At 41.9% G+C, this 12,130-nt stretch overlaps 1 protein-coding gene across 2 annotated transcripts; it reads right to left on the bottom strand.

Annotated features, from left to right (window-relative positions):
- Window positions 1–257: 257 nt before the first annotated feature.
- ripor1 (RHO family interacting cell polarization regulator 1) lies at window positions 258–11,184 on the bottom strand. Of its 2 annotated transcripts, XM_088371752.1 has the most exons (18): window positions 11,013–11,184; window positions 8,106–8,193; window positions 7,881–8,014; window positions 7,725–7,803; window positions 7,598–7,621; window positions 7,219–7,272; window positions 6,971–7,120; window positions 6,834–6,897; window positions 6,713–6,756; window positions 6,084–6,209; window positions 5,719–5,867; window positions 5,533–5,641; window positions 4,556–4,687; window positions 2,819–3,364; window positions 1,762–2,255; window positions 1,557–1,659; window positions 1,371–1,464; window positions 258–1,272 (listed from the first exon to the last, which is right to left on the bottom strand). In XM_088371752.1, the coding sequence occupies exons 3-18, from the start codon at window positions 7,970–7,972 to the stop codon at window positions 1,193–1,195; spliced, it is 2,340 nt and encodes a 779-aa protein (XP_088227878.1). In that variant the 5' UTR covers window positions 7,973–8,014; window positions 8,106–8,193; window positions 11,013–11,184; the 3' UTR covers window positions 258–1,192. The 2 variants fall into 2 exon arrangements, with proteins under 2 accessions (XP_088227878.1, XP_088227879.1); XM_088371753.1 differs by lacking the exon at window positions 4,556–4,687 and having other exon boundaries at window positions 11,013–11,181.
- Between the last annotated feature and the right edge of the window lie 946 nt (window positions 11,185–12,130).

Here is a 12,130-nt window from a genome sequence, read left to right on the forward strand (position 1 = left end):
CTTTCTGAGCTGTTGTTTTTCACAGAATGTGTTATTTAATGTTTATATTGAGATTTTAATGCTCTTTGTAGTTTGCATATTCACATTTGATGCACTGGTTTTGATAGTTTGTCTTTTTTTCTTAAATGTTGTGTTGTCTACAAACGCTTCCCTGGAACCAACCACGGATTGACCATCTTGCAACAACAATTCAACTAAAATAAACATGTTTTTTGTAAACCGTCTTTACATTGGAGTAAATTCAATACGAAAGGATATTTGTTTTGAAGAAAACTTTATAAAGTTTGAACTTTTCTGAACATAAACATTTCCGGACATATACAATTCTTTATATGAAACAGTAAATATCTCTGGTGAACACTCTTAAAATTAATTCCAAAATAAACACTGAAACATTTGCCTGTTCACCTTGTTTTTAACAACCTTAACATCCGTCACTCGAGGCACTTTCTGAATGAAGAGGCTTTTTTGTACGACATCAAAACAAAACAAAAAAAAAACAAACAAAAAAAACGCTGAGACACGATAGTGCTCCACTGAGGCTGTAACTCACGCCTAAATGAATATGTTACGCCGTTTACAGCGGACATGCTGGCAGTGTGAGGCAGATACACTCATGCAGGTTTTAACAGAATTTTACATCGCATATTGCATCATAAAACTCAATCCTGCTGAATGTATGAACGGATCCCTAAAATGCTTGGTCATAAGGCAGCTCAAGTCCTGGTGTAGCTTAGAAGACACAAGCAACAGGAATACATTAGCGCACCGTGGGAATGACCGATGTAGAGTCTCTCCTAAAAAGAGCTTTACTTGCTGGAAAACACTGCAAAAGATTCCTAGTCCCATCATTCCTGCAAATGCAGAGAACTGGCCCCAGTCATTGATTGTACACCGAGTAAGGAAAAAAAAAAAGCATCCTCTTCGGCTTATTTCATCACTTAAATAATCTGAGCCGGCTTTTAGTGGCTTGTTTTAATTAAAACAAAGTGGTATGTATGAACGCAGGCTGCACATTGGCGTTGAATGACTGAGGACTTTGGAAAAACAAGAAATGTGTTTATAGTTCTTGGTCAGAACAAGGCGAATGTGTGCACAAACTCAGTAATGGAAGAGCTTGCTTGTCGAGTTGTCAGTTTGGCAACGAGCACGTTTAGAAGAAATGGTCGGGCTGTGGCTGCCTGCCGGCCAATTAGAACACAGTGGTGGCCAAGTGGCTGGGAGTCGTGGGACGCTCCGCCTCCTCTTGAACATCATGTACAGCGTCCTGCCCTGGAAGATTCAGGCCAAAGATATCAAAACCACAAGCTGAGGACCAAGCCCTGCAGCGAATAGAAAAAAATCCACATATTAGTGACACCTCCACTCACCGTGTTGGTCGTCTCCCTTTTCCTCACCGTGCCCCTCCTCTTCCTCGGGCAGTTGCACCCGACTCAAATCCTGCTCCTCTTCCGCACTCGACTCCTGATGGAAACATATTAAGCTTACTTTTTTTTAAATCACCCGCGCGCGTCGACAACGGGAACGCGGCCTGGGCCGGTCTGGGTGCGGCGCACCTGCGATTCAGAAACGCGGTCTTCGTCAGAATTCCGAAATCCTTCTGGAGCCTCCATGAGGAATTCCAGGCCATCTCCCGTCTCTTCATCGCTGCTGACACAACTAAAGGAAAATGATGCCAAAATGATTCTGTTAACCTAACCAGTTATTCACTGAATAACATATTTATGATTTGGCACCTTGCACATAATGGAAATCACTGACCTTGCTCCGGAGTCGCAGATTTCTTTGTTCTTCTCCTCCACCTCCTCCTCCGCCTTCTCGTCCACCTCTTGCTCATCTATGTTGGCTTGTTCACTCTTGTTTTCATCTTCGTCATGCTGCTCCTCACCTTCTTGCTTTGCTCCTTTGTCTACCTCTTGAGGTTCTTCCTCCTTATCTTCCTCTCGATGCTCTTCTTGCATTGGCTGCTCAGAGTCTTCCTGAAGCTCATCCATCTCTTGATGTACAACCTCTTCTTGAGGCACAACCTCTTCTTGAGGCACAACCTCTTCTTGAGGCACAACCTCTTCTTGAGGCACAACCACCTCTTGAGGCACAACCTCTTCTTGAGGCACAATCTCTTCTTGAGGCACAACCTCTTCTTGATGCTCAGCCTCGTCCTCTTCCTCCTCCAGGTCAGAGCAGTTGAGGAAGTCAAAACTCTCAAGAGCAGTCTCCACTTCCTGAGTGAAACTGGAAGAAGTAGGAAAAGGGACCTGGGGAGAAATCAGATGCAGACACGTTAAAACTTTGACTACCCTCCTTTGACTCAAAAGCAGCGGTCTGACTTGACGGTCAGCATGTGGACGAGAGCCTTGGGCCCGGCATGGCGCTTTAGAGTGCCTCGTGGTGTGAGAACGCTCCACAATAAACCACTAGGTGCTTCAAGCAAATATATACTTGCGGCTCCGACATGTACACATTTGGAAAAAAATAGTTGGTACCACCAAAAACAATTATTTAACATATGGACAATACATTTGAAATGAACCATTATGTACTGTAGTTTTTTTTTGTTTGTTATATTTTCACACATTTAAGTGCAGTAGAGGTGTTTGAATTGGCATTATGTTGCACTTCCTTAGAATAATATCAAATATACTTATTAGGAATAAAACCTGGTTTGAGATAGTCAGTCCAACTGTATTTTTTTGTTGCTTGGAAAGCCAATTGTTTTTCTAGGTGGGACTATAAATATATTTTATAAAAATATAATTCTGTCTTGTATTGTAAAAGGGGTTAGTAGAGCAACATTGAATAAACACAATCATCAACTTACAGTTGGAGCTAAATCAGAATGTTTTGAATCATGAGCCATCTGACTTGGTCCTTCAACCTCAGCAGTCACCGCTCCGCTGCGGACTATCGAGTCCTCAGCCGGATCTTTGGCCGGACATTGGTCCGTCTTCTCTAATGACTCAACAGCAGTGGAGGAGACGTCGGAGCACAAGTGGCTCAGCTCCGTCGAGGTTTCCAGAACCTCAGCCGATTGGACAGACAGTCTGTCAGTCGTCACAGTACATTCCGGGCCGGTCTCGCCAACTCTGCTCTGAGAGGAGGACATCTGCAGGTGGCCGTTGTGCACTGAGTCTTTCGGGGAGAAAACCTCGCCCGCTTCACTCTCATCCTCCTCCTGATTGGACGACAGCGACGGCGTCGAGGCGCTGGACTTGTGCGGTGCGGGGACGCTGGTATGCGGAACGTTGGAGGCCGACAGCCTCTGAGCGTGGTGGGCCAAGGCCGGACTGGACGAGTCGTCGGAAGACTCGGAGGAGTTGGACCAGACGGTACCGTTATCCAGCTCTCCCTGTCGCTTCAGCAGAGACTGAAGGAAATAAGAAACGATGAGCTAATGAAATAACACGTGATGTATTGCATCAGATTCAGTATTTGAATTCAATATTACACGAATATAACTCCAGTGCGCTAGTGAGCAATCTGCTTTACAAGAAGGTCAAACGACTTAAAAGTGGTTCTCACAGCTCCCGGCAGTCAGGTCTCAAGGCTGCACATGACGGTCATGACCGCAGCTGACAAATGCGGTGTGTAAATAATGTCCAATGGATAAGTACCATTCGGGATGTGGAACAAATGAGGGCTTTCAAACCCGCAAGGCCACTGCCATTCAGGTCAGGTCGGGTCGGACCGATTTATTCAGCCAGCATGCTTGAATCGAGAACAATGGGCGCATTTTAGGGCCAGCAGGAAAAAGAAAACAGGTGGAAGACGACAAGCAATCATTCTGTTTTGCTCTGCGATATGCTAATAAAGGATATTACATATTTATGATGTATATGTAGATTTGAGAAAATCAAATAACTGCACATTGCAACTTTGTGTTGCTGTTGTAAATATTAAAGGTGCTACATAAACAAAGGCTTCAGTATAGATATAGATATATGTAGATATATATAAAATGGATGGATAGATGGATGTATATGTTTTTAATCATATGTTCCGTTCCTACAATGGAAGAAAGAAAATAATTAATTACAGCGAACGCCCACTTTATCATGGGATGTTTCTATTCGAATGTCGATGGAACTTAGCATTACATGCAAGTATTAAACTCAGAAATTTGCACAATGTTTAATTCTCTGTTGTTTTATAGTGAATGTCAACTCTAAGTGTTTAAAGCAAGCGTTCTTAGCTTTTTATTTGGGGTACTGTATAAAGAGTGACTCTTTCCGTGTCTTTAGGGATGTTATACGATGAGCTCCCATTTCTTGACAGTCAGCGAATAAAGAGAAGGTGCTAAGTAATACTTCCCAAAGTTAGTTTGAATAACTTGGTTTGTTTAAAGTGTGTGGGAGGGGTAACACTACTCAAAACACCATAAGGTCTCGCCACATTGTTGATTTTTAAAACCTCGAAATGTCATTGTCACGTTTGGTGCTGTCGCAATCTCAGAATTCTTTCGGGATATTAGGGAATGATTCATATCAAACAGGTCAGTCACTTGCTAGCACGATAACTCTACTAAAGTCCACTACTACTACAACTACATTGCACACACCAAGTGTAAACCTCTGGGTGGGGCTCTTGCACGGGTCAATGTGCATGGTAAGGAAGCCGTCTTGTCCGTCCCGCCCTCATGGGCCGCCTCTGTCGGTCGGCGTGTCTGCGCGGCGCCCCCGTGAGGTGTGCTCTTCAGCGAGGTGAGGAAGAGGAGGAACATATTGGACGGCTACTCAACCACTATTAAACAGCTGCAGGGACCGCAGCTCCGCTCATACACGCTTTCGCTGTCACACCTCCCGCTAGCGCCATCACTGGGCGCGGGGCTACTCGCGTTAGGCACGCCACTTCCACAACCACATGACCTGACACACAGCCCTGTGCGATTATCCTCACACACATCAGTGCTACCGCTACACACAAAGCAGGTGGGGAGCAGCTGAAACAGAACAAGCCAGTGAAATGAAAGTAATAGCAAACCATACTTGAGGCAAAGAGATCAATGGATTATGCTCGCTGGCCACTTTATTAGGTACACCTGGATGCATCCATTTGACTGTGTTGGCAGGATTTTACTTAATGCAGTCACCCAGACCCAGCCACAAATCCTTGACGTAATGCAGTGTCTATGTATATGCATATTGAAAGCATTTCTTGTACAGAAAATACTAAACTGTTCATATCTCTGTGATATAAACTTCCTGATGTGTTTAATGCTCTCTGGGAATTTAAAAAAGGGCCAAAAAGCACATCAGCAACTGTGGCTCTCATTACAGATTTCCACGAAATAGCAGGGAGGATCATGATAGACAACTATACGAGTTCCACCCCCCAAAAAATGGGACTGCAATAAGTGAAGCACAATATAGTGGAGCAACACTACTCATCGCAGTGCGGCTCGACTTTGCAGCTTCAACATTTACTAGAATAGTAGGTCAATTTGGAGCTGCACGAGAAGGTGCACCAGATGAAGTGGCCGGCGAGGAAACATCTTGTATGGAGAACAATGTCATGGGAGAGTTGATGTTGACTCACATAAAACACTTGTTCCCGCATGGAAGGTGTGTCTGGAGGGCTCTGATTGGACAACAGCCGTTTGGAGACAGTACTGCAGGACGATGTCTGGTCATCCTTGTCAAAAGGACTGAAGAAAAAAAAATATAAGACAACTTCATATACAGTTGTGTAGAGTTACTAAGAGCTATTTGCAGGGGGCGTTACCTCCATGTGACTTCCAAGTTCAGCTTAACTGTTCCCAGGTCATTAATATCCACGGCAAGGGTCTGTGGGAGTGGGCAGAACAGGTCGAGCATTTCGCAGGACACACTACCCACCACCACGTGATTGGCCAGACTCTTCAGCTCAGTCACCTGAAAGAAAAAAAAAAAATGTCGTAACGTTGCCGAGTGATCTAGAGAGAATGTGTCATGACGGCAAAGCTCATAAAACTGCAACGGCCAACGCAATTTTTTTGAGGAACCGGTTAAAAGCCTCTCAACATCAAACTGAAAAGTGATCATTTGATGACCTTGCAACAAGGAAAACAGAAATTCCCCGTCAGGGGTAAATACCTTAAATACACTTACCTTGATGGACAAAAGTTCAGTGACGAGAGGCAGGAAAATGTACTCTTCGCTGTCCCATATCTGCTTGCTGCTGACTTCCACGCGCCCTCGTAGCCTCCAGCGCTGACGCCCGTAGCGCATGAGCACCTGGCGGAATAGTTTTAATTCAGAGCGCCTCTCACATTCCATACAAAGACCTCAAACCATTTAATAATTGCTAGAGAGATTGAGTCGAAATGGATCCACATGCTATGACAATGACAACGTTAGCATCTGCCGAGTGGTGCTACAGAAAATAGATGGATGGACAATAACTTTCTTCTTTCTAAATAAAAAACTGAAATGTATTGTAAATGTACCAGAGTTGTTTTCTGGTCTTAAAATCAAGAATTTTAATCTTTATATATTATATATTTTATATACATATGTACATATTTGAGAATTCAGAGTATTTGCTAATTGTCAAATAAAGTAGAGGATGAAATTGAATTAGTAGTCATGGCAACTAAAACGTCCCTTTAGCATGCGACCTCCTTAGGCCACAACAAGAATTTACAGCACCAAAAAAAGCAATAACTGTCCAGGATTTAAAACGTGGCCACAAAGAAAGGTATGATTAAAAAAAAAAAAAAAATATACAAAAAAATTACCTCATATTGGTCACCCGCACATAGCCGCGCAAAGCCGGCAAGGCCTGCAACATGAATGGAAAAAATATTGCGATGAGGAGAAGGAAGTGAAAGTGATGAGTTTACAAAGTGACTCACGCACCCTTCATCTTGACATGAAATTCTCCCATGTGGCTTTCCAGTTCGCTCTCGAGCGAGCACATGTGCTGCACGAACACAAACATGGTTTAAAAAAAGAAAGCCTGTAGCCAATACAGTGACTTAAATTCAGCAACTCACCTCTGTACATTCCCTAAAGCCTCTGTTGGCCTCACTCAGGCTCTCCCTGGCCTCTTTGCTCCCAGTGGCAGAGTTAAAGGCCACCACCATTTTACTGGCACCATCTCGGAGCCGCCGCTGTATGCAGTAAGCATCGTATAGCTCCTCCACCTGCAAGTCAACACATGGCCGCAGTTTCACACACACACAGACGGAAATAACCAAAACCTGTATATCACAGAGTTAAGAATCGAATCATTCAAAAACACCTTGCTGAGGTGGAATTCCAAACGACGCATGAATCTCTCTATGGCTTTCACTTGCTAAAAAAAAGACACCAAGACACAAGTTAAGTATGGTCAAGTCAAAAAGATAAAGAATGTATTGCATCCAGAATCTAATGTGATCTGATGTGCGAGCAATATCAAAGACTGCACCTAAGCATGTTTTATTAAATGTAAAGAGCTACATAAAGATACTTTTCTGCCATCTTGTGGCATCTATAGGCAATTACAAACATTTTTTGTGAACGTGTTAGTTACATTTATAGAGATTTTCGTCATTTAATTTTTCTGTCTGACTGTATTTATCAACATGAGGGTTAATGTTGTGACCAGTGAGAGTGAACGACACAGGAATTGAACCGACCTTATCCTGTTCATACAAAGATCCCTGTGGAGGAAAATAAAAGTTTAGCATCACAAAGGGTCCAATTAGCATTCCACATAGCACCACTTGATACCGGTGGGACTGGTTTGAATAGGCGGCCTCTCACCAGTCGACCGTTTCTCTTGTTTTCTCGGATTTGCTGGCCCAGGGTGTCCAGCTCAAGCTGGTGGACCTGCAGGTATGACCTAAGAACAACAACGAATAAATGCTTTCAGACAGAGATGTTCCACTGTTCCTACTTCTAATTTAAATATGTACTCACTGTAAGCCTCGGCGTAAGGCGGCGTACACCTCATCCAGTCGCTCGGGCTGGGGGGTTTTGGCGGGGGGCAGCTTGGTGGAGCCTGTGAACATCCTGCTTCCTTACAAGGCACGTTTCTCTTGGATCAAACAGCGCTGAGGCAGGGGAGCAGCCCAGAGACAATGTTCATTTCTGCTACGAGACTATCATAAAGAAAGCACAGCAGAGGAAGAAGTAGGGTGGTACCTGGTGACCGAAGGGGTCCTATCACTACTGGGGCATGCTGGCAGGGCTGACTGTAGCACTGAGCCTTCAACAATCCAAAGGACATGTCCTGTAATGGTGCCAAAGGAGAACATTATGAAATGAAGGATTGGCTTCTAAAAAGAAATTGAAATATAGGCACGACACGCTTGCGGTGACCACAGTGGCCAGCAGGCAGCCTGCTTGAGTTCGACTCTAGTCGTCTTCCTTCCTTCCATGCTACCACAGCAACCCCCCCCTCCCACCTCTACCCTCTTCCCACCTCCACTTCCAGCACCCGAAAGCAGGAAGTCTCATAGCGGCCTCCATACAGGAAATTCTACACAGACGCTTGGCCCGAGAATATAAAAACTTCTCCTGCAACGTGGGCGAGTGTGCTGAGAAAAAAAATAATAAATCCTTCAGGAATAATAGAAAAATGTGCGGAATAGCGTGATGGTCAGTGTTAGTAATGTATTGGGGGGTCATGCCTGAGCTAAGTAGTCACAAAAGAGATTACGGTCTTAAAACGAACTCAAATCTGTCAAGCAAGAGCCAAACCCTGGATTGTGATTGAGAGAGGACTGTGGAGAAAATAGTGGTTGCTCTACATTGGTTTATATTTCCCTCACTACCACAAATATTTTCAAACACATCCAGGATATTTCTTTTAAAAATTCCCCTTGTACATACGAAGAAGGTAGCTGTCCGATCAAATTGTTAATGTGCCGTTGTCAGTGATGTGTGGAGGACCAAAACCAAAAATACATTAAAGTAAAAATAACTACAAATATAAAAAAAATGTATATGGTTGAATTTTAAAAAATATATATTTAAATATCTAAATTGATATCTAATTTAATTTATATTTCCATTCAGTATTTTCCCATTTATTTTGCAAATTATTTTAATTTTTTTCACTTTGGACCGTCCCCTCGTTTGAATAATATTTATTTTGCGTTGCAGGACCAAAACTGCCAAAATAAACAAAAGTGAAAAATTAAACCATATAAAAAATATGATTGAAAATTTAAATGTAAAACACCAAAAATACACAGTAAAATGGCAAAATATATGTGGAAATAAACATAAAAAAATACATAATTAACTAACAATTGATATACTTTTTTTCCAATTATAATTTTTACTTTTGTTTTTATATAACACTTTGATTTACTTTTTATTTGGGCATTTTTGGTCTTCCGCAGTGATGATGCGGGCAAGGTGGTCCCTCACTGGCAAACCACTAATCTAGGTGACATACTGGGAGGATTAACAGGAGGTGGTCCGGGTTTTGGTTTAAAAATAAAAAGGGGGAAAAGGCACCATATGCTCACATTTGCCACATTTGAGACAAAAATAAACACAAGACTTTGATGCTCCAAGACAAATAACTGAGTCTGAAAGCACATACCCCCACACACTAAAGTACATACGGTATCAAGGCTCACACATTACGGGTTTTGGTTTCAATTCAATGATCTTTTATCCCTTTCCCTACATTACAGATCATTAGCTGCATTAATCCTCTCCAAGCAAGGGGGCAAACAAAGAGGACACTGTTTGAAAGCACCTCACAAGACTGGAGTTTTCTCTCCCAAAAAAAGTCACACACAAACCGCACAATGCATTAGCTCGTTTGGACCTGCGTATTAATGGCAAACTTCTAAAATGTACTAACGGAACTGTACTATATTAAGAAGTTTAAATGGCCACTCACCACCAAAACCTTAGCTGTCTTTGGAAACATTCACCAGTTCTCTAATTCTAATCACTACATAGAGATTGTTGTACAGTGAACAATGTACATTGTTGGTTAAATGCAAAAGTGTTTTCGAACACTATATTGAAAGCCATGTAATGCATTTGTTATGACTCAGCCAAGAGGTCATCAACATTTCTGAAACTGAGAGCTACTTCTCGTTTTCTGATTCACATACTTCTGAAATAAAATTGCTCTTAATGACCTCAATATAAATTACATTCATCAATGTGAAGACACTGGCACACATTTCCAAATAATCACTTTGGAAATCAAAATGGAAATACATTGATTTATATTTCATAATTTTATAATACAAATACTGCACAATATATTACTGTATTCAACACAACTGAACTGTACTTGGGGGAGGGGGATATTCCTGTACCACACTTAGTGAATCACTGATTTAAATGAAAAATTACTGATTTAGATTTTAAAAATAAAAAACTTGAAGTACACACTTAATAAGGCTGTAGTGATTGAATATTTACTTCAATGATGGAATGCGGTTGTTATGACTCACGCTTTAACAGGAATTCAAATAAAATGGCCTAAAACGAAAAACTACAAGCCCAATTTGAGACGCCAGCATCTTAAAATGGCAGTCAAACAATAACAATGACTTGTTTTCTTCCGCTGTTAGGCTTAGGCTAGCTCCATCGGTGTAGTCCTGTCTGCTGAGTACGTCTGGGGGAGGAAGAAGCGGTGACGACGAGTAGCGGTATTATAATAAAAACACAACCTACTCTCTTCCAGATTAGCGGATTAGCTAACCCGGCGGCAGCGGGCCATTTATCGGATAAACAGAGTCACATCACAGCCGGGGCCGCTTTACTTGGTTCTCCGCGGAAGATGGAGCGTAGATCCCGAGCAGCAAAAAACTTGGAAGCCAGATTTCCTTTTCACTTAACGGAGCTGACAAACGGCCTTTGCGCCTAATTATTCTCTTGAATATAAATAAATATAAACTCCGCTGCAGCGGGAGAGCCTAAAAAGGAGAAAAGGGAAAAAAACAAGCTCGACTAGCTGGCGGGTATCAGTGGGACAACATCCCAGCGAAGCTTCTTGGCGTCGCCCATGGAGAGAAATCTCAAAACGGGCGTCTTGTTTTTTGACCTTGATGATTAAAGCAGGCTTGCTCCTACCTTTCTTTGAAAGTCCGACGGGCCGGGGAGTTTGGCCACAATCCCATGTCCAACACGATGCTCCTTCGTACACTTCTCTTTAGTTATTCTGGGCGCTGTCCTTCTCCTCGATTTCTCAGTTTTTGTGTCCACAAAGTGGAGCACTCGCCAAAAGTCGACTTCCTGTGGCTCACTTTCAAAACAAAAGCTGACCATGACAATCACGATTTGAGGGAGCAAGTGACCCCCCCCCCCCCTTTCCGCTCGTGATTTTTTTTATATATATATATTTATGACAGAAAGGAATAACGGGAGTAGCCTCAAATATTCATCAAAAACCAGAGACCGGTTTCTTATTCTTGGAGTTGTAATATTATATTACAAGTCAGATGTCACTTCAAAGAATAAAGTCCAAATTTTTCAAATTCTACAAGTCACGAGGGAGATTTTTTTTGACAATACGACATTAGTTTTGATAATATGGGTACAGAAATAAAGTTATGATCTTTTTTTTTTATTTTAGGCGGAAAATGTGATTAAAAATATCTCAAAATATTAAGTGCTCGTGTAAAGAACTTCAAATTTAAATACAGCTGAACTTTACCTGGGCTGTGATTGATTCGGATACCACTAATGGACCCCCACCTTTAAAATCCCTTTGATAGATGATACAAATTAATGGAAAATGCATGATTTGAGTGACACATATATTATCATTGTTGATCATATCATATGATGATCATTGTCTCACTGAACGTGTACAATAATTTCCCATTTTCATTTAATAACTATATAATAATATTACATCAAATCTATAATGCTTTTACAACTTCATATACATCGTGTCTGTATAGCTTTATGTCTGTATTATACTGACCCCAAGTGGCCAAAACGCATACACCAGGAGTAGGACGTATCCATTGTATTAAAACAAAAAAGTATTTAAAATATTGTATTTTACGTTATTCACGACTGTATGTTTTATCTAAAGTACAATAAAACAGTTTCTTATACATAAATATAAACATCCATCCCCATCCATCCATCCATCCTCTTCCGCTTATCCGGGGTCAGGACCAACACATTTCCCAAGGCAACTACAACAAAGTTAACCATTGTAAAAACAACTCTTTCTTAGT

Source organism: Syngnathus floridae, chromosome 3, assembly GCF_059516105.1.
Source record: "Syngnathus floridae isolate MCC-2025c chromosome 3, RoL_Sflo_1.0, whole genome shotgun sequence".
In the NCBI taxonomy this organism is placed as follows: Eukaryota; Metazoa; Chordata; class Actinopteri; order Syngnathiformes; family Syngnathidae; genus Syngnathus; species Syngnathus floridae.